Genomic DNA, 24,016 nt, shown 5'->3' with positions numbered 1-24,016 from the left:
TAGCAATAAAGCCCCAAGTCAGTGTATTTGTGAATAATTCAAAGCGTATTTCATAAATAAGAAGGAACAGCTCTGACATAGTCCGGCAAAAGGAAGCACAAAACACAAGTTGATCCAGTTTCTATGACGTTTATTTGAAACTGATACTATTCCACTGAAGTAATAAAAAAATTCAAACCATTTACTCTCTATGTCTCATTGATTAAAGCTCAGAGGAAACTCATATTACAAAAGTGGCATTGAATCCCAGTCTAGACCAAAAGCAGCCACAGTAACGTACAAATATTTACATACAAGTATAAAAAAAATGAAATGTATTTTAGTTTGTAATTTCCTTCTCCAGTTTGTAACGTCTCACAGCCCCTTAGTTCCAGCTTTTGAAAAACTGCTTGAATATAATTGTCTCCTTTCCTTGTGGCAGCATCTCGACCTATAAAGAAAAACAAAACATTAACTGTTATTGCTTTTTGTGTGCACCCAGCTTCCCAGCTCTATAAAACACATTATGACATCTATGATTGCGGTAAAGTCAACAGAATGCAATACAGAAGCTTAAATTCTTCTCCGTAATATTATGCAACGGTGTCATGCAAAAAACAAATACACATCTTAAATAATAAAACTATACTGTTTGAAAATTGCCATTACGGACATTAATCTATAATAAAATGGGGATAAACAGCGGGGTAGGAAAACGCACCTGTGTTTTCATCCGTGGATAATCCATCTGTTTGATGAAGTTGTCAGCGATTTGTAGAGCAGAACTCTTCTCCTCCGCATTTGCACCCTTGCCTGCGAGCCAAGTTTCAAACAGTAAAACATCGGGTCATTAATCGCATCAGCGCTGCCATCTCATATGCACGTGCTGTGTAGTTTTACCTTTCCAAACAAAGATTTTTCCATTGGCGCCGTTGTCCAGGATGAAGCAGTCGTCCCGCACCAGCAGCTCCTTGGCGAATGGGCTCTTCTCCGACACTTTGGTTGTCGTCATTGATCCCGTTGCATCTGACACCTATGAACAAAAGGCATACAGGGTTTTTTTTGTACAAAATTCAGATCATTTTGAAGTAGAGCTGCCACAATTTTGGATAAAGAATTGCATTATTATTCGGCAGACTTAGTTCACAGTGAAACATCTAAGAGTTTCCCAAGCCGGGTATGGTGACATCTTTATGTAAGCACTGATACTTGGAATTTTCTCAGATTAAAAAGAAGGTAAACTCAATACTTAAATGTATAAATAAAGTATTATAGCTTTAATGAACACTAATTGACTTTTTACAAATTTTTAAATAAACCCCTTTTTAAAATAAACTCTCGAGTTTGGAGACACTCAAGAAATAAATCCTGTCCATGGGTTTTTTGAGGCAAATTTCTTTAGGAACCACTGACTTAGAAAATTGCAGTCTTTCATATTCCTTCATATATTATAGAGACTTAAAGGGACTATACAGAGTTTAAAAATGTTAAAACTAAGTATTTTCCTCCCCTACATGTTCCAGCAATGTCCTAATGTGTAGAATGAGCTCAGAACTATCCACCACAACTGCCTCTAAAATCCTGCACTGTCACTCAAAAGGATATTCGAGTCCGAAGTGCTTCATGATTCCATTAGTGCGCCTCCGACCTGGTGCAGGGAAAGCTGCAATTGTGGTTTTCTGGCCAGAGACACCAGGGGGAGGTGAAAGACCCCCCAATTATCCCATGAACACTTGTATTACCCCCAGAGGAAGTACGGAAAGGATTTATTAAAGAGACTAGATTCAAGTTGGCCATTTTAGACTCACTACTGCCACCTCAGGTCTTACGCGTAACTGCAGTCTCTATATTAAGCTCGTGCATGACGGCACTTCGGACCCGAAGTAACAACTTTTTGAGTGACAGTGCAGGATTTTAGAGGCAGTTGTGGTGAACAGGTCAGGGCTCGATCTACACATTAGGACATGGCTGGAACATGTAGGGGAGGAAAATACTTAGTTTTAACATTTTTAAACTCTGTATAGTCCCTTTAAGGTAAACAAGTTATTTAGTTCTTCTTTGAATTTTATTGTGATTAATTGTGCAGCGTTATTTCTGAGGTTATGCATGGGCTGGTGTTGAGCTTTGTTGGTTTTGTTGATAAGATTTTTGATGATATTCTATGGAGGGATTTTTTTGAATACGGCTTTGATTTGTTTTGCTATTTTAATAAGAGTAAAAGATTTTTAAAAAAAATTATGTATATTCTATAACAGCTCAAGTCAAGATAAGCTTGTAACAATAGAGATCGATTCCTTGTGAAAGGTGCTGGCACCTTGTAGAGAGAGGCAGAGTTGGAGGAGGCGTCTGCTTTGCTGTCCTCCTCGGGTGTGCTCTCTGCCAGCGGTGGCACCTTCCCCAGCACCTACGAAACAAAGCAACACGCTTCAGTAAACACGACTGCGCGACCGCAACATAGACATCTCGCTTTGGGGGGTGTTTTATTTCTACCTGGAGCATCTCCTCTGGCTCCTCCCCTTCCTCGCTGTCCACAATTTTGGCTTTGCCGTGTCGATCTGTGTCACGGATGAGCGACGCAATTTCACGCACTTTCTGCTTTTCGAAGATGTTGGCCTGTGAGCCGATCCAGGAGATAATGGTCTGGGGGCACATCATATACGTCACCATTTTTTATAAATACATAGACACAATATCCAAAATGCAATGTACATTTACACTAAACTATCTGTATCTTAGACTCCATCCTCACAACATGAAGGCCATGAGTTTGTGACCTTCATGTTCTTCTGATGCTCAAAAATATTTCTACACGGACAGAAATCCAACTGAACTATTTGATCGTCATGACCTAACTCACGACTGTTTACTTCTCTGTACTCACACATATTTAAACACATTATGAAGGCACTACCTAACATCCTCCTAACACTTCTTTTTTCATAACATCTCAGTCAATGTTGGTTCAGTTTTTTAAATTTAAACCATGTCACTCTCATCCACCCTGTCACTATCTGCCCTCTTCCTCTTCAGCCACAACCAGAGGCTATCTTCTCAATATTCTCACTATGTATCACACAATCCTGTGATATTTTTGAACATTATGAGAAGTAGCACCTCATTCATTCATTTGCTCACTTCTGCTATGAATGTACAATAAATGCATGCAGCTATCCCTTGACATCATAAAGGTTTAAACTGGACATTGTGTGTACTGACATCTCCCAGGTCGAGGATGAAGCAGTCCCCCTTGTTGAAGCTGTTCCAGGACAGCTCCACTTCTGTGGCACGAACGTTGCGTTTCCCTTTGATCTGGTACAACCTGCGCACCGGCCCGGAGCCCTGGGTCCTCCTGAAGCCTGACTCCACGCCCCCCTCCTGTGAAACAAACACACGCAGGGTTAATAAAGGTTTCTCCTCTTGGCGCTTCATTCACCCAGTTTTAAATGCACTTTGGCACCAGGGTGGTGTAAAGTAATAAAGGGATAATATCATTGATTGAAGATCAGATTAGTGTGTTTATTAACTATGGACATCATAACTGAGCATAAAGGACTGATGAGACGCTGACCTGTGGTAGAGCTGGGCGATACGGCAAAACCCTCAATCATATTATTTTCTTCTAATTATATGATTTTTTTGTTAAAAATATGTGGCTTTAACTTATCATGATGCACATTTCAAACTAAACACTAACTTAAACAACAAATGAATGCTTTCTACTACAGCACAATTTAACACAAAAATGTTTCTATTATGTTCCTGTAAGTCCAAACTTAAAAAATGAGCCGCCATAAAAGACCTGTCCATTAAAAACCAACATGGCCAGAGATTAAATCCACTGAACTGCACTGTGCTTACCTTGTAGCTGACTCCTCGGGGAAACAGTTTCATGAACTCTGGGGACTCATAGCCCTGGATCTGCCTGTGCTGCACCGGGTCTCCTCCCAGATAATTGTCCAGCTGAGTGGCCAGCATGGCACAGGCCACCTGCTCGTCCCGGGACGACTTCTCACCTGTAAGGGTTCACAAAATCAGGAGTGTCCCTAGGCAATAATAACATTTGTTTAAATAACGCATGTACTACAAATAGAGTAACAGCACTGACCATGGCAATTCTTGGGTTTTCTATCATCTTGTTTTACCATACAATATCGCAAATTACTTTTTAATTTTTCATTTAGCCATATTCATCAGAGCTTTGTACCTCCTAGTGTTAGTGTGTCCATAAATTAATTTCTGGCACCAGTAGTTAAAGTGTGAACAATTGATCTGACCGATGGTGTTTTAATATGAATAAAGAGGGCAGTGAGGGGCAGCGAGGTCAATGTATCAGTCACAGACCACACAAAGACACAGACAAAAGTGAAGGGGTTTGGAAAGGCATAAACCAGTGGTTCAATGGGACATGCACTTGGCCAAAACCACCCCTCTACAAGCTGTGACAATCAGTTTAGTGTTACCTAAGCACCGGATAGGCTACATGCTGGAAACAACAGGCCTATTTGAGTACTGTAACAGGGTTCATGCATGTTTGATGGCTGCCGCATCCCTTGGGAGATCTGCACCACTGTCATCGGGCCGTCATCCCTCTCCCTGGAGCTAAGGGTCAGCTTTGTGTCTCATGTGTCATCTGTGTTAATGTGACTCTCATTACAGCTCAGCTGAGGACTGAGGCCACGCAATAAAGACCACTGAGCCATGAACTTTTATCTACAGTCTATGAACATTTTAAGTTTCTAAAGATTAATATGTGATTAAAAGAAAGCATAAATTATTCAGTTTTCTTCCTTAGACAGGACAGTTCAGAGTGAAAGGGTGTGCTGAGAAACAAACATATTATTCATATATCATTATATTCCTTAAGTAGCATTTGAGGTGACCGTTCCCCTTCAACCTTTCATTCAGGACATTTTGTCCATCTGTCTCAACCGCAAAGCCCTCAGACTCACGGGTGATCCCACACACCCATCACATAGACCCCTCCACCCTCCTTAAGGACACGTCAACTTGACCTTGAATGCTACAAGAAACTTTTTTGAAAATATTGAGCAGAAAGTGTATGAGTTTGAGAGTGTTCAGCTTTGTTTCTTTGTTTCTTTTTAGCACTGAAATCATGTACACAGTGCTCAATGACTTAATTCTCAAAGCCAGATGCCCTTCCCACACAACTCTCTTCATTCATGTGTGTGTGGAACCAGCTTAAAGAGGTTGATTTGCTGGTAGCAGTGGGAGTACTGCTGACCAAAAGTGGTTTGGTAAAATGTTCTTGCTCTCATGAACAATATTTTATAAGCCATGTGCCGATCTTACCAATCCACATGTGCAGGTCGGCCCCTTCATCGCCACGGTTTTGCAGCACCAGATACGAGTCTCCGTTAAAAAAAGCTCCGATCTCTGTGGGGTCCAGCAGCACGGCCTTCATCTTCTCCACCCGCCACACCCAAAGGCCCGGCGTCCGGACCTCAGGACCAAACTGACCCGGGACAGCCTGGAATGGCAGCATTCTGCACAGAGACGAACATAGGTTTATGTTACTCAAATACCACAGAAAGGGATGAATAAGGAAGTGTGAGTAAAGTGAGTTTGTTTGTGAAAACCGTGAATAATATGTGGTGGCAAATTTAGGAAGCAAGTCGGGGTTGTCACAATAAGCAGACAATAAAAATAACTATTTCGCAGTATTTGTGCAACTCAATCTATAAAACATCAACATGAAAATGTATTAATTACAAATAAAATACTTGTAGTTGTCATGTGCATGGGTAAAAAGAGCTGTTTTCAGCCTGGATTTGAACATTGTCAGTACAACATAGACAGTAGTCTAACCTGCTGGAGACAAACATATGGATAAGTCTCTCTAAGTCTGGTTTTGACACTATTCCTCTGATCATAGCAATGTTTTTCAGATGGTAAAAAGCTGCTGATGTTATTGCTTTTATGTGGCTGTTCAGGTCTGAGTCCATGATTACTCCTAGATTTCTAACCTGATTTTTTGGTTTTCGAGAGAGAGACTCAAGGGGACGGATAACACTTCCTCTTTGTGTCTTGTAGGCCAAAAACAATGATCTCAGCTGATCTGTTCGATGCAGTGACAGAGTGTATCTACAGGCCCATGTTCACCTGCCGTCAGTGACACATAGATCTGAGTGTCATCTGCATACTTGTGGTAGGACATATTATTGACGTTTATTAGCCACCAATGGAGGCATGTACAAGTTGAATAAGAGGGATCCCAAGATTGACCCCTGGGGGACTCCACAGCAGATTCAAAGGTAAATGGTACTTTACAAAGCTTTGCGTAATGCATAATTATGTCTTTAAATCACTATCTGTTTGTGGCTATGGGGTTGAGCATCAATACGACAAGCCTTGACACAAAATGCCGTTCAGTGTTGCAGGGTTGGATCACTTTTACGTAACAGGAAACCAAAATGTAAACGATTCCAGGAGTTATTACAAAAAAAGGAGTGGCCGTGTATGCAAACTGTATCACACTGCAAATATAGAAGCCTAAAAAGAGCACCAAGTCTTTATTCACAGGAGGAAAATGTAAAACTTATTGTTTTACTGTGTGTGACCAAGTTTTCAAGAAGGCACTGAGGGCAACACTGGACAGTTTATGTAAAGGTTTATGTCCTATCATAGAGATCTACTGTCCTGATTACAGATTTAGATAATAGACAGGGTTATCTTTGCGATACCTCCATAGGCGCCAGTATGTAACCGCACCCAATGAACGAATGCTGGATAAACAGCCCCACATTACCATGATTAGCTGCTCAAGTGCTACTTACCCCAAAGTACCCAAAAGTTCTGTAAAAAAAAAAAAAGTCAGTAAATATAGATAACTGTCAGCCCTTCAGTGAATGTGGCTCCTCTTGTACTTTTCCTGAAAGGTTTTCCTGTTCGAAAACTTTATGAGTGTTGTTATCTGATAAGCTTGGAATCTATCTAAATCACTCATCAATGTTTGTTTGCTAGGAAGATGGGCAATGAGGAAAAGTATTTATAGTAGCGCTGCAAGTCATCTATCAAATCTCAAAGGCCACAGTTATTTAGGCAAAACAATATCCTTGGTAAACAACAAAATAACCTGTCCTGGTTTAGTTCTTATCTAGACTAGACCCAATTTTGTCTTGGTTCAGCCCTCCCATTCACACGAAACGTACCAATTAAATCTACTGCTGCTCTTTAATAAGAAAGAGATAAGAAATGAGTATTTATGGCACAAAAGACCTGTTTGGAATCAAACAGTTGCAGATGAATCTATACGTATGGCCATTGAAAATGCTTATATATGAAAGCTTACAACATGCCTTTTCTTGCTAAGCACATTGTGGAAGAGGAGGTATCAAAGGAAGGACCAATAAGGTTAGAGTTACAATGCTTGGACAGGCAGGGTAAGAGTAAGTAAAGAGTAGCTGAAAAAGCTCTGGTCCACTTAACTGCAATATCTCGTCTGGTGCCTGCGGTAAACTCCATTCTGACTCCATTCTGCGTGCCCTCTGATCTGTTTTGACGTTTGTGTTGTCGTGAGCGTGTAGGGACCACAGAAAGGACCACAGAAAGGCTCACCTGGCCTGGTTAGCTTATATGCGGCAGGTAACAGGAGCTGGTGTGATGAAAGCCAACCTGCGGCCCGTGGATAGGAGGAAGGCAGGCATCGGGGGGTGGGTAGAGTCAGGTTCCTGGTTCCTGGCTAAAGCTAAACACCAGGCTGATAATTAGGAGGAGAGCGAGCCGCTGGCACATCCATCTTTCCACTGACTTGCACTGACTAGCTCCAACTTTGGCCCATACTTGTTTAAAACATTATTTGACTATCCCCTTTACACGGTAATGTACAATATTTTGCCAAAACTAACAAACGGAAAACCTCATTATTGAAAATAGGGAGTGATTGTTATTGTGTTGCAACCTTGTATTACTAAACACTTAAATTATTCATGCAGTAAAGGCCTTGTACTTTTGTTGTAGTGGAATGAAATTAGTTCTGAGCTCCTTGAATATTTGTGGACAGTTTAAACTTGAATTATGAAGCGGTTTTAACAATCGTGAACAAGCAGGCTGGTCAATGCTCGTTTTTACTCCCTAAAAGTTCCTGGACAAATCAGAATAAAAGAAATCGACGGAATTCTGCAATAAAGTGGCGCGGAGAGACATTCACACTGATGAGGGCCAGCACACGACCCAACATGTTGCAGCCTGATTATGACAAACATATCTGCCATACATAAGAAAAATCCACATGAAACAAAAACTGGCACAAATTTCCTTGTCTTCTCTGTCTACACACATTAACTAAGGTCCAATCATTTTCTCATAAAAGTGGTGATCAGTTATAAGGATGACGTTTGGCAGGTTTGTGAATCCAATCTCAACTCAATAATGATCAGGTACAACATTAGTCAATTTTCCTTTTGGAGATTTCTTTCCAAAAGGTTGTATTGGCCCCTGACACCATCATGAACATCACAGTTGTATTTATGTTTTTGTCCCCTTTTGAGCGAGTCTGTGCTGAGAGCTTCTTGAATCATGATGTCATGTTTAGATATGGAGGTGCTCAGTGATGCCACATATTTTCAAAAGGCTCTATAGTGAGTCACGTGATCAGTGGAGCTCCAGACCTCCACAGGAAATGACATTCACTTTTTTCATACACTATACTATCCTTAAAGGGGCTAGATGCAAGTTGGTCATTCTTACACTCACTACTGCCACCTCAGGTCTTACACATAACTGCAGGTTCTATATTAAGCTCGTGCATGACAGCACTCAGAGGCAGTTGTGGTGAATAGGTCTGGGCTCATTCTACACATGGACATTGCTGAAACATGTAGGGAGAGGAAAATACTTATTTTTAACATTTTCAAACTCCGTATAGTCCCTTTAAGGTTAGGATTAGGGTTAGTTTAGATTAGTTTAAGAGAGCGTTGTCCTGCAGAGGTGACGTCCTTTCCTGTGGAAAAGTGGAGCTCCACTGCTCACGTGCCCCCCCCATCCGCTGTGTTCAAACCTTTCTCAGTATTTTGGGTTGTGCTTGTTGTGAAAGGTTTCAGAAATACAGAAGTGAGTATTTTTACCTAAATTACAACACTGACTTTTTTCATTTACATACCCTACATTTTTATATTACAACTCTTTGTATACATCTGCTGAATAAATAAATCATTATCTTACTACTTTCACACCTGTAAACACCCCTTAAAAGAAATATTTTTGTGCAGACGGACCTACAGCACATGAGGCTGACTCAGTGCCTCCGCCCTGAGATTAAGGAAGTCTCATCTTCTTACTAAACAGTAATTTAGGATGCTTAGGAGGGTTGCAGAGACAGATTATACATTTCATAAAATAAACAATAAGAATAAGGATCAATTACATTATTCTGAGTTTTCTATGTTCAAACCGGAGCTAGAGTTGCATAAATGACAACCTCCATTGTGCTGCTGCCGCATTCTTTCACTGAATTCAAGAGGAATGTGGCAAAAAAAACAATAAAAGATAGAATGGCAGCATGGCTTTGAGCAGAACTTTTAGGCTGAACTAAGGATAAAAGAAGGCAAAGTTTTAGTCTTACTTGGTAGGTCGCAGTAGACGAAAGTGGCAGCGGTGAGCAGCTGAGAGGAGAGCAACTCTTGCAGGAAGCAACTTGTTGTACTGTGGGCGAAATCTGCCTTTTTCACAGACACCACCACACGACTGTTTCCTGCCCCTGTCTGGGTTTGGCCCTCCCCTCTGAGTCACAACACAAAATGGAAAAAATGAAGAAATGTGACTGAATCAGCTGACTATTTCTTTAGAGTTTAGACATTGACATGGGAATAGTAGGACACTAGCCAGGTTCATTGTGTTTTGGCTCTACTAAATCACACAGCAATCAAAACAAATGTATGTTTAGGTAAATACCTACATACACACTTCATAAATAAAGTAGTCTATTAAGTTAAGAATTGTGATAAATATGCCAATAGTTAGTAGGATTGCTCATTAGATAACCTTTTTGGTGTGTGCAAAATACACTGATTACACAATGTTATAACCTACAATAAATGCACTAATGGTGATGATGCCACACAGTGTTGAGGATCGTCAGGGCAACCGTCCATAAACACAGTCATCGCTGCGGCTTCCCCCAGTCACACCTGCCTATGTAAACCTGCAATAATGCTTTCAGAGAAACCTGTGATTCATCTTTTCCACAGATTAGGGTTTTGTGCTGCTTGCACAAGCCGTGATGCATTGTGGGTATGTTGACTCTGCTAATACAGAGCTGTCTCAACACGTAGAAAGATATAGGTTAAATGTAGGCTATGTTTTACATTTCTGTAGCCTATTTAAACAAGAAAGAAAGAAAGAAAAAGATTTGTCCAAGAACATGGGGTCGGTCTGTGACAGCATAATAGTACATTTAAATAAGAAACCCTTTGATATAACACTAACTAAAAACCCCAATCCAAACAATGGTGATTTCCCACTACCCATTGGGCAGACTACTTCTATATTGGTTTTGAGCCTTGACGGGGAAATATAAGTCTTCATGAACGATAAAAAATGTAAACTAAGATAAAGTAAACACAACAAAGTAATGATCATGCAATATTCTAAGATATGCAATTTAATTTTGGTTGCTGGCTGATAAGTGGAGAGTAAAACTTGTCAGCCACAATGATCAGTGAGCAAAAATGTCAAGCCCTGCCCGTTACCCATTTAGGTTTACCTCTTCCTCATCTCACCACTTATTCTTCTGAGCGAAGTCTAAAGTCTTCTGTCTCTGTGGAAGTCTCTTGTGTGTGAAGTCTGTGCAGCTGCTGCATCGAGGAGGGCCGCCCAGGGCAGCACAGCCCGATATGGGAGAGGTGTGGTGTAGATGCTTTTTGATGTGAAAGAGCCCCCTAGAGGACACTGTGCGTCATTCCCACAGGTGCCTACAGGTGCTTTTGCTCAGAGCTGCAAATAGTAATACAGAAACAGACGGATACTTTTTAGTGTAATGCTTAACATGCCCAGGATAGACTTGTTAAGATGTAAATGCGTTGTTAAAGCATAGATTTATCGGATCCAAACTAATATATTCAAATTTGATGACCTTGACACGGACCACAGTTCAAGAACCACTATGGGATCCTACTGTATTTATGTCAGGGAATGTTAAGACTGCTACAGCGTGGAATTAGTCTGGATTTTAGAATACATCCACAGACAAACAGCGACATCTTGTGGGTAAAGTCCACATCCACAATAGTAAAACAAAAAACAAAAAAACACCCAAAGTAGAACAAATATGTAGTAAAAGTTTTTATTAATTTTCCAAGTCCAAAAACGAACAGAACAAAGACACAGAATGAGAATGAGCTGATTTCTATACAGTGGCAATTAAGTTAAACCTTCGCTTTTGCCTCGACATATCAAGTCTCACTTGAACCCTGTCTCGCCTCACACACGCAAACATTCACTCTGCCAGGAGTCCTGATGTCCCAAACTCACTAAACCGCGCACAGTAGCCGTGGGTGCGACTGGGGGAGACTATGGAAAGCATCAGCCCGCCATATTTATTAAGTGCAGTGACCGAACCAAGCTGTCAATTTAAGGCAGTCTAACTCAAATTAAAAGGCTATTAAGAATCGGGTGCTACAGGACTCCCAGAAACATCAGAAACAATCACCCACCCCAAGATTGCCCTGGCCACAGGTACAAACATTTGTAGAAAAAAAACAAAAACACTGATTTCAGAAATTAGGACCTCTTGTGGATGAAGGGGAAGAGAATCGGCTAATACTTCATAAATATAAAATAAACATGTCAGCTTTTTCAGCAGCTCAGCATTCCCCCAGAATCAGCCACCCACATCCAAGAAGTTCACACTAATGTAGTGAGTATTTCTATACAGAGGCCTCAGAGACAATGTTTTATGATAGACACCTATAAACCTCTAGCTGTGATGGGCTTTAGCATCCTGTAAATGGAAGGTGAAATGAAATTGGAAAAGTAGTAAAGAATCGATAATGTGGTCCTCTGCCCCTGCATCCACGTACAAGAACACAAGTCTCTTGCCAACAGCTTTACAAGTCACCAAAAGCAAACAAGAAAAAACAAATTCTTATTTTTGCTCTATTTGTATGCACACAGAATAGTATTTTTTCTTAAATAAACTGAATTTCCCAAATAAAACAAAACATAATAAATGTTTACTATCAGAAATGGGGTAACAATTATAAAGCACAAGGATTTTTAAAAATATCAACCTAAAGCTTGATTAAAATGTATTAACATTTGCTACTCATGCAAACAGCAACAGAAGCAGCAACGTTGTAATAAATCCTCGAGCCCCATTTCATCTAAATTCAAAATCAAAGACAGAACGATCATTCTGACATTTTTATATAAACGTTTTAAATCCCGAAGGAAGAAATATCTGGAAAATGGTTTTGTTTTTGCTTTTGATGCAAGACAAGAGGATGCTGGTAGATGTTTTGTGACATCTTTTAGGTTTTTTCAGTGGTGCGAAGGAGGAAGAGTAATGCCTACATACATGTATGTAGTTTGCATGGTCAGTAAATGCAAATCAGTCTCTCTCCAGTTACTCCTAAATTTGTTATTTTGTTCATCACTGAATTTGAAGTATAAGACGGTCATTTTCCAAAGCAACAGCATACCTTTGATACACTCACGCCCTGATCTTCAATCATTTTGCTTTTGCACTGAACATTATTTACTTGTAAATGGTGGATTTTGGCAACAAACTGCATTGCATGAGAACAGGAGAGAAACTGACTGCAGTAAACCATAAAGTTACAGAGGGACATTTTCAGCCTGAAAGTCTTGCATCTTCCTCTGCATTTCATACCCTCCAGGGTCTGTTGTTTAGAACTTCAACACCCCACGTGAAAATTGAAAAAAACTAGTTTCAAAAGGCAGCCTTTCTCCTTCAGGCATAGCAGTTCAAGTCTTTTACATAATAGTTTTGACTACATTTTCTTCAGACTGGACTCATCTTCCCGCAGCAGGCTGGCAGTCGCTGTCCGCCTGTTGTGACCGCGAGGAGGAAGGGGTCCAATCACCCGCCCGCGTTCCTGCGCCGCTCAGTTGTTCTCCTCATCGCTGTCGTCGGGACTGATGGCCGGGCTGTAGGTGGGCGACGTGGGGCTGTACCCGGGGGAGGTGGGGCTGTAGGTGGAGCCTTTTGGACTAGTGGGCGAGTAGGTGGGGGAAGTGGGGGAATATTTCGGGGAGGTCGGGGAGTAGGTGGGGGACGTGGGGGAGTATTTGGGGCTCGTCGGGGTGTAGGTGGGAGAAGTGGGCGAGTAGGTGGGCGAGGTAGGGCTGTATTTGGGGGTCGTCGGCGAATACGTGGGAGAGGTCGGGGAGTACTTGGGTGATGTGGGGGAGTACTTTGGCGACGTGGGGGAGTACTTCGGGGAGGTGGGGGTGTACTCTGGAGAGCTGGGGCTGTACGACGGCGACGTAGGGGTGTATTTGGGCGACGTGGGCGAGTAGGACGGGGAGCTCGGGCTGTACGAGGGGGAGCTGGGCGTGTAGGTCGGCGACTGGGGCGTGTAGCGCGGGCTGGAGGGCGAGTAGGAGGGAGAGGTGGGGGAGTAACTGGGGGAAGTGGGTGAGTAGTTCGGGCTCGTCGGGGTGTAGTTCGGAGACGTGGGGGAATACGATGGGGAGGTGGGGGAGTAGGAGGGCGACGTGGGCGAGTAACTGGGGGAGGTGGGCGTGTAGTTGGGGGACGTGGGGCTGTAGCTGGGGCTGGTGGGGGAATAAGACGGGGAGGTGGGCGAGTAGGAGGGCGACGTCGGAGAGTAAGACGGCGACGTGGGGGAGTAGGATGGGGAGGTGGGGGAGTAACTGGGAGAGGTGGGGCTGTAACTGGGAGAGGTGGGGCTGTAACTGGGTGACGTGGGGGAGTAGGAGGGGCTGGTGGGGGAGTAAGATGGGGACGTGGGCGAGTAGGACGGCGACGTGGGGGAGTAGGATGGAGAGGTCGGCGAGTAGGATGGGGATGTGGGAGAGTACGAGGGAGAGGTGGGGGAGTAACTGGGAGAAGTAGGGGAGTAGGAAGGGGATGTGGGACTGTAGTTGGGGCTGGTGGGGGAGTAAGAGGGGGAGGTGGGGGAGTAAGATGGGGACGTCGGAGAATAGCCTGGGCTCTGAGGAGTATATCCGCCTGGAGAACGGGGCTCGTAGGCGGGAGACGTGGGAGAGTAATTGGGTGACATGGCACCTCCTGGAAAAGACAGATTTGTTTAAAACATATTTACGTAGAAACATTAGTTGTGGTTGTTCATGTAACTTGAGCCTAACCTGGTGAAGGGATGTATGGACTTGCAGGGCCTGGTGATCCTGGGGAACCAGGAGTGGGCGACCAGGCCGGGGAATAACCAGGAGAGAATCCACTTGCATCAGACGCTGCACTGGGTGAGAAGCCGGCGGCTCCAGGAGTCATGCCGCTGCCTGTAACAGCACAAAGGGGACAGTGCTGAGTGGATGAAGCTGATCACAGGATTAGCGCCAAGCTGAAGATCAACTTACCAACACTGGGAGACCAGGCACCATAGGCTGGAGTGGCTACTGTGTTCCAGGGGGTCATGGCAGGTGACATGCCGCTCATCGGACTAGGCACTGAGCCAAAGAACATTCCAGTGGCTGCAAATAGGACTGCCGTTAGTACACATATACACGTGCATCCGCATGTTCTAAAGCACACAATACAAGTTCAAATATTGTACACACATATGATCAAGTGTACATTGTTTTACTTACGTCCAGCCACACTGATGCCAGGGATATTTGTGGGGATTTCCATGCCATATTTGCACTTCTCAGCATCCAACAGCAGGTCGAAGCAGCCAGTTCCCGCAGGAGCGAGCTGTCCAAGCATGATGTTCTCAGACACACCCTTCATAGGATCACTTTCACCGTGAGATGAGGCCTCCATCAAAACATCCACCTGAACAGCAAAGCAGAAGACCGGCGTTACATCAATGTCAAAATGTGTGATTTGTGGTAGTCATTTAAAACATGACGTATTTGACTCACAGTCTCCTCAAAGGAACACTTCATGAGGGGCCCCGTGTCCTGTCGGTTGATGCCGTGACGTGTGATAGCCATTAAATGTCCTCTGCACGTCATGGTGTCACAGAGCAAAGCCAAATGGCGGTAGTTGACGTATGAACCGTCAAAAGAGATGACGTGGTACAACTCCCTTTCCAGGGCCTTTCGCACAGCCTCAATTCCCAAGACCTAAAAGAATCACAATAATCATTTCATTATCTAAACCGTTTTGGTTCATTATCTAAAAATAACGTTGACATATTTCACGTTCATACCGTGAAGATCTCCACGATGTCGTTGGAAGTTGTCCTGACAGGATCCACGTCTTTCTCACTGAGAACTCTCATCAGACTGACACCGTCTGTCTCCAAGATCCACTCCTGCAGGGCCTTGAACTCTCCATCCTCGGTGATGATAATCTTCTTCTTGTTGTCCGTTTGAGGCAGATGCATGTACACCTTGCTGATCTGTTCAATGCCCTGAAGAGTCATGTCCGTCAGCATGTTGGACTCGATGCATCGCAGAAACACATCATCATCCATTTTATCCACCACCTCTTCATCCTACAATGACAAATATTGGGTTACATTCAGTATTGATTACAGCGTTTCCTTTCCAACTTTTTAATTGTTTTTTACCTCTTGGAATTTGTTCTCATCACTGTTCATGATTCTGATTCGCAGCACCAACTTTTCAGCATTGTCATCATTAAAGATACAATTCAGGTCATCTCCAAAACCTTTTTGGGAAACAATCATTAATCAATCTTCGCCAATACAAGTAATTATTGGTTTCTGTGCAGAGACCCACCTGCATTAATCTTCTCTGCAATCTGCTCCATAGTTAGCTTGCGGTCAGTCATGTGTTTACGATCAAGCTCAATGCGCAGCAGCCAAGGGGAAATACGAGTAACATCAAAGTCGGGCATTTCATAGTACACATTCACCCACTCCTGGTCCTCTGCCACCACAGTGTTCTGAGGGTTGGGGTCGTAGTAGATGGCGGTGTTTGCCGTCACCTGGAAAATAGCAACTTTTAGCTTCAAAATCGAAGCGCGTTATAACAATAAGGGGCTTACTGTTATAAGACAGAACTTACCTTTCTGAGGGTTGTGTGTTCTAGACGACAGAGAATGTCCTTGGCTCGCTCAGCGTCTCGCGCAGCCTGCCCCAGTAGGAACACGGTCAGAGACGGGGTCTTGGGCCTCTTGGAGATGTTGATCAATTCTTTCAGACGTGGTACACCCAGCGTTACGTTCTTGGCTGACACACCGGCATAATGGAAAGTGTTGAGTGTCATCTGAGTGGCTGGCTCTCCCAGCGACTGAGCAGCAAGAGCACCCACCATCTCACCGGGATGAGCCTGAAAATGGAGTTTAAATCATCGTAGTGTAATAGTAGCGGAGGAAACTTCATACAACCAAGATTACAGCGTTGCCATCTTACAATTGATTGATTGAACTTGGTCTCGATCTCTCCTAGCAGCCAGTCATACGCCTCGGTGGAAAGGCGAAACTCTTCTGTCATGCGTTTGGAGCAGAGTGTAGACCGCAGGTGGATGTTGAAAAGCAAAGTGGCATTTTCTTGAGCCTGTCTGCTCAGCGGGTCTTCGCCATTTACAATAACGAGCTTCTTGCTAAGATCCTTAAGCCCTGAGAACATAAAAAAAGGATTTCCATTAAGTAAAATCATTAATAACAAAGGTGAGACAGTACAAAGCAGTATCTCACCGTCAACAACTCTCAAAGGGTGGAGGTCTGTTGGGGTTCGAGCGTTGATACGGAAGATTTTCTGGGCATTCCAGATCATTCTGGCTAAATTGCATGGAAGAACAACCTGTGCAAATAATTGAAAATCAAAAACATTGGCTATACTCATCAAGTTGTTGGTCAACACAATTGGGAAGATAATGATACAAACCTTGCTGTCACCAGTAGGAAAAATGGCTCTGAGGACGTCTCTGTCTTCCCTCATTTTTTCAAATTCCCTTTCCAAGGCACTTTGCACGTGGGCATTGGTCAACACGTCTTTCACGACATCCTCCTGTAGTGTGCGCCTCAGTGCCCGTTCATTGGTACAATCGAATTTAAACCTTTATACACACAGAACACAGTTAAGTAAAATACGTAGTAGCAGTTTCTTGATGATTTGTGTGTATAGAAATTTACTTCTTTTCAAAGGCTTTGTGTGAAGGCTTGACTGTTGCCAGGTTCTGAAACTCAACGTTCTCTCCAGCCAAGCCGTCTTCACCGTAACGCAGCTGCACCACTTGGTTGATGGAGTTTCGGACTGTGCCGTCATACTTCACCATGACAGACTCCATAGATTTGATCAGACGACGCTGGATGTAGCCTGTTTAAAATAATCACATCTTTAAAATATCTTCTTTTGGCAATAATTTGTTTTAACACAAGTATCTGGACTCACCGGTCTCAGCTGTTTTGACAGCTGTATCAATGAGACCCTCTCTTCCTCCCATGGCGTGGAAGAAAAACTCTGTTGGTGTGAGGCCGGCCAGGTACGAGTTCTCCACAAAGCCTCTGCTCTCAGGACCGTAATCATCCTTGATAAAGTGTGGCAGTGTTCGGTGTTTGAAACCAAAGGGGATTCGTTTACCCTCAACGTTCTGTTGTCCTACCACAGCAATAACCTGGAGAAGAAGGAATTGTGTTCATCTGGAGGGAAACAAATGGTACCAAACTTCTAGTGCACTGGGCATTTACCTGTGAAATGTTGATTTTGGAGCCTTTTGAACCTGCGACCACCATAGACTTGAAGTTGTTATACTCAGACAAAGACTTCTGGGCAGAAGATCCTGTTTTGTCACGAGCATCGTTGAGAATACGATTCACCTGATTCTCAAAAGTCTGCCTCAGAGTGTTACCAGGAGTCGGCTCCAATTCGTTATTGTGGGCTTTCTCAATAACCTGGAAAAAGAAACTTAAATTTTAAACTCTGGATGTAAATATTAACCAGCAAATGTGCAACGTGTTAAATTTACCTCTATCACATCTTGTTTAGCTTTCTTGATTGTATTCTGAATGTCAAGGTATGTCTTTGCATCAGCAATGGAGTCACCAATACCAATTGAATGACCTGGAGGGAAACATAAAATCAATATTATTAGTAGTAGTAGTGGTAGCAGGAGTTTGCAGAAACACTAACAGCAAATCATTTCCCATGGCTACCCTTACCCTCAATAAGAAGCCAGTTGTTGACCACTGTCTGAATGTTGGAGTAGAAGAGTCTAGTGATATCGTGGCCCATTTCCAGATAGGAGATGTGGACGAGGGATCCAGCTGAAGTTCCCAGGGATTTCTTACACAGAATGCCCATGATCAACTCGCCATTTTCCACGATAACCTACGAGACAGATTCATTATAAACTCACCTATATTAAGTTTCAGTTCAAAAAATGAAATATTTGAGTCAAATACCTTGGTGTCACCCGGCGAGATGTGCTTATATGGCCCGCTGTCTTCTTCATCTGGATGTGTGCTATGTGTGCGGATGACATTGATGTGTCCAGGAATGATAAGACTGAAGATCTGCTTGCCTGTCCACAAAGGACGGGGTTTAAGAATGGCCGGTTGAGGCATTTTCCCGTCCCATGTGGATAAGAACATGAGAAGATTCATCACTTCACCCTGATGAAAGAAATACCAGAAATGAACATCATGTTGGTTTTCGTGAGGAAATGAGACACACGGTTCACTCCTTACCCTCTCTAAAAAGACGTCTCTCTTTGTGAATTTGCGCACTGCTGTGAGAGTGTCCTGCACAATACCCATGACTGGTCTGTTGGACTGAGGCGTCACAATCATACGTGGCACCATGGCGAGCTCCTGAATCTCCGCTCTTGTCTCAAGCGACTGAGGCAAGTGCAAGTTCATCTCATCACCATCAAAGTCAGCATTGTACGGGGTTGTGACACTAGAGGAAGTAAAATTATTATATTGCCCCTTTACAACAAGTTACGCAATGAGGGCTTTCATTTAGTACCTGAGGTTGAGTCGAAAAGTGGACCAGGGCAGAATTCGTACTCTGTGCCCCATCATAGACATTTTATGCAGTGTAGGCTGACGGTTAAAGATGACAATGTCACCATCGCACATGTGTCTTTCAACCTGTTGAAAAAGAAAAATGAGGTAAGACATGATTGTACTTTAATCCACAATCAAACGGCTTCCACGGAATTATTTATTACCTTGTAGCCAATCTGCAGATGAAGGTCACTTGGTTTTGGGTGAAACCGCAGGTCAATTCTATCTCCATTGTCTCGAATGATGTATTTGGCTCCTGGATACTGGCTGTTCCCTCTTCGCACCAGCTCTTGTAATCTTTTGAAGGCATGAGAATAAGTGAGCATGAAAAAGTATATTGACCCAATTGCATTATGACAACTGCTGCCTTACCTGTCGATGTTGAAAGGAGTGACAATTTCAGGGAAGGTCATATTGGCTGCAATGGACCTTGGGACACCGACTTGGTCAATTTGCAGGTTGGGATCAGGTGTAATGACAGTTCTCGCGGAGAAGTCCACACGCTTGCCCATGAGATTTCCTCGAACTCTTCCTTCCTTTCCCTTTAAACGCTGCTTAAGTGATTTTAGAGGGCGACCGGATTTTTGCATTGCCTAAAATAAAATGCAGGAGGCAAGCCATTACTTTCAATTTTTCCAATTTTTTCTTTCTTCCATTGAGTTTGATACACATGTGCACATACCCTGGGCAGTCCTGGAAGTTCATTGTCCACCATTGTAGCAACATGAAACTGAAGGAGTTTTACGTCCTCAGCAATGACGTGAGCTGCAGCGCCACTCTGCTCGTTTCTTCTGAGCTGGTTATTAATTTTGACTATGTCAGCCAATTTATGGGTCAAATCATCCTATTAAACAGATTGACATTTAAGTATTAGGTGTAATAGCAATCGTAACAGAAATGAAAATTGGAAATATAAAAAATCTCAAAGGTTCTCTACCTGGTTCCGCGCAGATCCCTGCATGACCACAGCCGGCCGCACAGCCAGAGGAGGCACAGGCAACACTGTTACAATCATCCATTCCGGACGAGCAAACTTGGGGTCCATGCCTAAGATGACATCCTCTTCATCTGAAATGCGCTTGAAAATCTCATGCACTCGCTCTGGACTAAGAAGGATTTTCTTTTCCTGTGAATCTTCATTGACATGCTTCCACTCCGCATACAGCTCCAGACCGGAACGCCTGATGCGTGGCTGATACCGCCCACAGCCTCCATGGCCCTATTAAAAAAATTAAAACGTCAGATAAAATCTCACAATGGATGAGCTTAAGTCACACTTGAGTACAGCATTTACCTTTTCCTTAGTTATGTCCTCCTCAGTCTCCTGCTGCTCCATCCCAAACTTGTTGTCCATTTCCTCTCCTCCTTCACAAATATTTTTGCCTTTGCAGAGCTCATAAACGTGTGTCAGTCGTTTTCTGGGTTGGCCTTTAGACTTGATGAGAATGTCTTTGATCTTGGGATTGTTCTGGTGAAGTGACACAAGACAGATCAGTACAAAGCCTGACAAATGTTAACTTGCCCGAAAATAGAGGGAAAACTTACGGAATCCACCAGCAGCTTTGAGCAAAAGAAACAAACACAGCGTAGGACCTTCATTATCTTTGTGACGAAGCCAACATGGAAAACTGGCTTGGCTAGCTCTATGTGTCCAAAGTGGCCAGGACATTCTGTCATGTTGCCTGCAAAATAAATAATAATGTGCAGTTTTCTCAAAGCAGAACAAAAACCCATAAGCAGAAACTGTACCGCACCTGCACAAGTCTGACATCTCCCACTCCGTTCAATAACACCTTGCCTGGGGTCCATAAGGCCACCAAGTTTCGGGCGCCCTCCTTCTGTTGTTTCGGGGTATTTAATTCCCCCTTCTGTAACTGACATCCGTTTCTAGAAAGACGTAAAAATGCCTCGTCAAATCACGCGCACATCTCTAATAACCATTACTGAGCCGAGCTATACAGCAAAAAGGCCATTTAAGTATCAAAAACACGTACACCAAACTTAACTGTTTCAATTGTTTATTTATTGGCTACAGCATACACCACCTACGTAAATACGACCCGACTCCTTGATTTTATTTCGGATAAGTGAATAACTTGAGCACAAGTAAAGGTAACCTGCATTAGACCGTAGATCGATATGCATGTTCAATTTATACTCCCAGTTATTGTACGGCATAAAAAAAAGGGAGTTTAATTCATGGGTTAGCGAGATTTGTATTCTTGTTGTGCTTAAAGTTTACAAACTCCTAGCCTCATGCTAGTTTCCCACATTAGAAACCGCTAGCACGCTAGGCTAGGCTAACACAGTTTGCATAATAAACAAACAAAGTAAAAGTACGTTTAGCCTCTATAGAACTAAAATGTACAACGTAATGTGTGATCAGCAAAATAATTAAAGAAAATCCCATTGATCCCATAAAAACCTACAAGCTCATCGGGGCTGATGATGCCGAATTGAACCCTCTTGATCGTGCGCAATGGGCATGCGCTGTCGCCGGAGGGCGGTCCGTGCATCCTGTCTATTCAAAGAGACGCGTCGTTCGTCGGCACGCCGCTTTGTGAGCAGAAACAGCCTCTGAATTGTTGCCACGACTCTGATCAGGCCGCCAACGGTGACCGGAAAGTCTCCGGAAGCGATATCCCGGGACCCTTTGACTTTGTGATCTATTTAATTTTCTTTACTCCTAAGTTAAACGGCCACCGACCGTTCTCCTCCCCTTTCCTGATCTACACCGTGGAGCGCTCTAAGCGCTTCTGAGAGCTGAACTGGCCAACGCTTATTTATATAGAGTGAGTGGCTGCAACGGGGTGACACAGCCGTGAAACCAGGGGCTGCCTCCTCGGAAGGTGGGACATGTTGCTCTGTAGTAAAACGCTCATTGGCCATTCAGGACCACAACATGAATAAATAATTTTATCAAACGTATGACCAATCCATAGGCACGTTTGGCATATGTGCCCAGTGAGAGTAGAAGGCGGGCTTTAGCTAAACTTAAACCGATTTGTATTGGCTTCCACAAATACAGGAGGCTGTGCTATCTATATTTGCATATATAAAATGAATATTCATTAAAGGTTGTCGGGATTGGCCGCTTTTCTCATCAATATTGAGTGAAAAACAGTGCGCAGCCAATGCCTACACAGATCAGCGCTCATTTTGAATAATTTTAACAAAATCCGCCCAGTTTCCGACAATTGCCGATGTTTACCGAGGCGATTTTCTTCCCTCTGAGCAAAAATAAAAAAAATCTCTGTTCTGCCCTTCGTCTCGCGCTACATCAGCCTGGGCTCTAAGAAAAGAGGCTCAGGACTGAGGCCTATCACGTTCTCAGACAAAACATCAAATGTTTGTTAAAATATACGTAAGGATGAGCTAAAAACACTTCTTAGTGGAATATCTTTGTAGCCTTTTGCGATATACGTCGAGGTCTTGAGACAGCAGTTTTTGTATTTTTGCATCCCTGGGATTTTGTCGCAAGCCTCGGACTCGCCTGCAACCTTCGCCCGGACAATGAAGCGGAGTTTCCCTACGCGCCAATAGGAAAGTCCCGAGAAAGCCTGATGTCAAGATATTGCGTATAATTTTATACTTTCCTTTTGGCTTCTTTTCAGATGTGTTATTTATATGATTTGCTTGATGTCGTATATTTACGAATATCCATATTTTAAACGTTTTTTTTATTAACAAGTTGTACATTTTAAGGCCACGTTGGTTTAGCTTGTTAACAGTTAGCTAACGACAACTTCCTAAATCGACATTGTAACTGCCGCTAACTTAAAAAAGGATCTATTTACCCTGTAGTCATTTTTGTACTCAATTCTCAAAGGTTATAGTTATTTTTGTTAGCATGAAATATTTACGTTTTATGTTTTTACTATATAATGATATGGTAACTTCACAATTTCTTTATCTTTTGCGATTGATATTTAACATTGGTTTACAAGGATTTTGTTCGTTGAAAAGACAACGTGTGTTTAACGTTTGATTATAAACGAGTCTCTTCTCAAAACGTATGGCGTTCATGATGTTAGCCCAAAGCTAATGTGCCAATATCTCAAGCTAATACGCTTGCACACGCATGCAGTTAGTTTTATCATCACTGACTTATAGCGTTAGGTTTTATTATGAACTAAATGGGGTTAGTGCCGTGTTATTTAATCACTCATTGGTTTACGGCTACTCTAAAAGCTGTTCGAGCCATCACAACTGTTTGGTAAGCTTTCAACATGGCGGCGTATGGCGATGTGCTTCTTGTTGTAGACAAGAAAGATGGAGTCTGGTAATATTCCTGCCAGGTTTTCCCTTTCTAGTCCCTTGACTACTACTTTGTAATTTACATTGTAATGTAACTTGAACTGGGCCAATGCGTTTATTCAACTGTTATGAGCCCATGGTTGGGGCTAGTAGTAATCGACCGAAGTTAATGCAGCTGTAAGCTTTGAGACTGTTTGAGATACCCATGCCATTGACCAAAATTCAGCCATTTCAAATAATCCTATTGGTATGATTTAAGGCGTTTAGCTCGTTTGATGTATAAACCATTTAGGCTTCAGGAAATTTGATTGGCGTAAACAAAGGCGTTTAATTTCTGTCTCACGTCCTCCCTTACTAATGGCCACCTTAGTCCTTTTGCCCAAGGACTTAAAATAAATGAGAGTGTGAATGGGTGAGTGGATCCTTGCTGTACAGCGCTTTGAGTGCCTAATGTAGGTGGAAAAGCGCTATATAAGTTGAGACCATTTACCATTTACCATTAAAAATGTTATATAAATCTATCCCATTGCCCTCGCTGGATACTATGCAATATTTAGTTACCACAGTAGAAACATTCACATTATGTGTAGTATATGTTATAGGATCCTTCTCTTGTACTATTGCGTTTATTTGATCCACAGTTGATGTTCTGAAGTCTGGACATGTTGCCTTTTGTGT

General features: G+C 42.8%; 2 protein-coding genes across 2 annotated transcripts; both read right to left on the bottom strand.

Annotated features, from left to right (window-relative positions):
* Positions 1–137: 137 nt before the first annotated feature.
* Positions 138–9,703, bottom strand: capgb (capping protein (actin filament), gelsolin-like b). Its single transcript, XM_079580719.1, has 9 exons — positions 9,560–9,703; positions 5,290–5,483; positions 3,838–3,992; positions 3,196–3,354; positions 2,470–2,619; positions 2,294–2,383; positions 880–1,012; positions 701–792; positions 138–430 (listed from the first exon to the last, which is right to left on the bottom strand). Exons 2-9 carry the CDS (start codon positions 5,480–5,482, stop codon positions 365–367), a joined length of 1,038 nt encoding a protein of 345 aa, XP_079436845.1. The 5' UTR covers position 5,483; positions 9,560–9,703; the 3' UTR covers positions 138–364.
* Positions 9,704–11,262: 1,559 nt separating this feature from the next.
* polr2a (RNA polymerase II subunit A) lies at positions 11,263–21,826 on the bottom strand. The gene is made up of 28 exons (XM_079579738.1): positions 21,511–21,826; positions 20,836–20,968; positions 20,627–20,763; positions 20,376–20,549; positions 20,019–20,300; positions 19,764–19,925; positions 19,454–19,674; positions 19,246–19,378; positions 19,041–19,165; positions 18,761–18,971; positions 18,476–18,685; positions 18,233–18,401; positions 18,040–18,134; positions 17,762–17,965; positions 17,466–17,688; positions 17,207–17,390; positions 16,959–17,130; positions 16,769–16,874; positions 16,485–16,690; positions 16,138–16,401; positions 15,850–16,057; positions 15,678–15,778; positions 15,315–15,602; positions 15,025–15,228; positions 14,749–14,935; positions 14,518–14,631; positions 14,290–14,439; positions 11,263–14,212 (listed from the first exon to the last, which is right to left on the bottom strand). The coding sequence occupies exons 1-28, from the start codon at positions 21,595–21,597 to the stop codon at positions 13,062–13,064; spliced, it is 5,901 nt and encodes a 1,966-aa protein (XP_079435864.1). The 5' UTR covers positions 21,598–21,826; the 3' UTR covers positions 11,263–13,061.
* Between the last annotated feature and the right edge of the window lie 2,190 nt (positions 21,827–24,016).

This window comes from Gobius niger, assembly GCF_951799975.1.
Source record: "Gobius niger genome assembly, chromosome: 21".
NCBI classification, from domain to species: Eukaryota; Metazoa; Chordata; class Actinopteri; order Gobiiformes; family Gobiidae; genus Gobius; species Gobius niger.
The sequence above is the reverse complement of the archived record's forward strand: the minus strand, read 5'-3'. Positions and strand labels throughout refer to the sequence as shown.

Bases quoted from the DNA above. Each gene is read 5' to 3' on its own strand.
- polr2a (XM_079579738.1), bottom strand. From the start codon at position 21,597: ATGCACGGACCGCCCTCCGGCGACAGCGCATGCCCATTGCGCACGATC. The intron at 20,764-20,835 runs GTGCGGTACAGT...TTTATTTTGCAG, and splicing joins GAGATGTCAGACTTGTGCAG to GCAACATGACAGAATGTCCT. The intron at 17,689-17,761 runs GTAAATGCCCAG...CTTCTTCTCCAG, and splicing joins CCAAAATCAACATTTCACAG to GTTATTGCTGTGGTAGGACA.
- capgb (XM_079580719.1), bottom strand. From the start codon at position 5,482: ATGCTGCCATTCCAGGCTGTCCCGGGTCAGTTTGGTCCTGAGGTCCGG. The intron at 3,355-3,837 runs GTAAGCACAGTG...TTTGTTTCACAG, and splicing joins CCCGAGGAGTCAGCTACAAG to GAGGGGGGCGTGGAGTCAGG. The intron at 2,620-3,195 runs GTCAGTACACAC...ATGTGCCCCCAG, and splicing joins TCATCCTCGACCTGGGAGAT to ACCATTATCTCCTGGATCGG.